General features: G+C 47.9%; 1 protein-coding gene across 1 annotated transcript; it reads left to right on the top strand.

The window, feature by feature from the left end:
• Positions 1 to 40: 40 nt before the first annotated feature.
• LOC121918554 (zonadhesin-like) lies at positions 41 to 1,923 on the top strand (the record flags this gene model as incomplete). The annotated part of the gene is made up of 4 exons (XM_042444580.1): positions 41 to 193; positions 386 to 669; positions 753 to 1,024; positions 1,724 to 1,923. Coding segments are annotated over exons 1-4 (909 nt in total), but the record flags the coding sequence as incomplete, so codon positions are not given.
• Between the last annotated feature and the right edge of the window lie 14 nt (positions 1,924 to 1,937).

The following is a 1,937-nucleotide window of genomic DNA, read 5'->3' as shown; positions in this document are numbered from 1 at the left end:
CCCCCATTACTACACCTTCGACAAGCAAACCCACCACTTCATGGGCAACTGCACCTACACCCTCTCCCAGCTGTGTGACTCCAACATCTCCCTCCTGCCCTATTTCAATGTGGAAGCGACAAATGAACACAGATGGGGCAACACCCAGGTGTCCTATGTTAGAAGCGTGGACGCTGATGTCCACGGCATCCGGGTCACACTGGAGAAAGGGGGGAACTGTGAAGGTATATGGCGGATGTGGAAGGGTGACCAATGTACCTTGAATAAGCAGTGCATCTAAATAGTATCCCTCCTGCTGATGTGTCTTCTCAGGAGGGGTTCTACCGTAATCTTTCCTTCTCCATCATCCTCAGCCTCCAATGTCCATGCCTGAATCTCTCTCTAGGTCAATGGAAAGGAAGCCGATGTCCCCTCCACACCAACACCCGGTGTGTACATCTGGCCCAGTGGCTTCTACACAGTGGTTTCAACCGACTTTGGGTTGAGAGTCAAATTTGATGGAGACCATCAAGTGGAAGTGACTCTCCCAAGCACCTACAAGGGCAAAGTGTGTGGTTTGTGTGGCAACTACAATGACAACCCCGCCGATGATTTCCACAATCCCCGTGGAGAACAAGAGCCAGATTCCACCAGCCTGGGGAACAGCTGGCTGGTCTCCAACCTCACCAAGTAGGTCACTTGCATGATAGAGCTATGATCCCACCCCCAAATGCTGCCATGTACCAAATAAAGGTGTTGCTTTTGCTTTTCAGTTGTTCTTCAGGGCTCGATCCTGTCTGCTCAGAATCTGTGATGGAAGCAGCTCAGAGCAGCCGTTTCTGTGGACTCATTACAGATGCCACGGGGCCATTCAGGCATTGCTATGGCACTTTGGACCCAACAGGACATTTCACTAGCTGTGTTTATGATCAGTGTGCTCTGCCCCAGGATCCTGGATCCCTTTGCAGGAACCTACAATCTTATGCAGATGCCTGCAAGTCCCACGGCATTCATGTCGAACTCTGGAGGAATGCCACCTTCTGCCGTAAGTCTGGGGACTGATAGTTCCTACACCTTCCCCGGTGGAGGGAGGGGGGGCAGAGAAATACCTCAGAAGATGGAGAAATATTGAAAGAGATAAAATATGATGAAGGGACATTTGTTCCCTCCAGTGAGAGGAGGGCTGCCTCTCGGTGATTTTCAGTGTCTTCTGTCTTAGTAGTATGGGCTGAATCTCCCTTATCCAAAATGCCTGAGATCAGACGTGTTTTGGATTTAATATTTTCTCCATATTTGGGAATATTTGCACATAGTGAGATGGGAACCAAATCTGAACACAAAATATATTTGTGTTTCATGTATACATGATTTTGTATACAATATTTTAATAATGTTGTACATGAAACCAGGTTTGTATATATTGAACCATCAGAAAGCAAAGGTGGCACTGTCACAGCCACCCATGAAAGAAGTTCTGGTTTTTGAAGTATTTCAGTTTTCAGAATTCCATATAAAGGAGACTCAACCTGTATTTTTAATTCTCATGTATGATTTTTAACATATTTTGCCTGTGGAGTTTCAAAAGCTTGCATGATGTGTTTTGTGCATATTGGTTGCCCAGCAAAGGCATTGCTCTTTTGTCACTTTGGAAGTTAAAAACAAGTATTCATAAATGGAGGGGGGAGGGGGGAGGGGGAACTTTGATTACTTACTTACAGAGCCCTCCCCTAATTGCTTTCTGCAGCCATCTCCTGTGCACCCAATAGCCACTACGAGCCATGTGCCAATGCCTGTCCTGGTACCTGTGTGGATCCGACAGCTCCTGGCACCTGCAGCCTTCCATGTACAGAGGCCTGTGTCTGTGACAGTGGGTTCCTCCTCCACAGTGGCACCTGTGTGCCCAGCCATCAGTGTGGATGCTGGGAGAAGGGCAAGCACTACCCTGTGGGCACTGAGTT

Source organism: Sceloporus undulatus, unplaced genomic scaffold (genome assembly GCF_019175285.1).
Source record: "Sceloporus undulatus isolate JIND9_A2432 ecotype Alabama unplaced genomic scaffold, SceUnd_v1.1 scaffold_16503, whole genome shotgun sequence".
In the NCBI taxonomy this organism is placed as follows: Eukaryota; Metazoa; Chordata; class Lepidosauria; order Squamata; family Phrynosomatidae; genus Sceloporus; species Sceloporus undulatus.
Note: the sequence above shows the minus strand (reverse complement) of the source record. Positions and strands in the feature narration are given on the sequence as shown.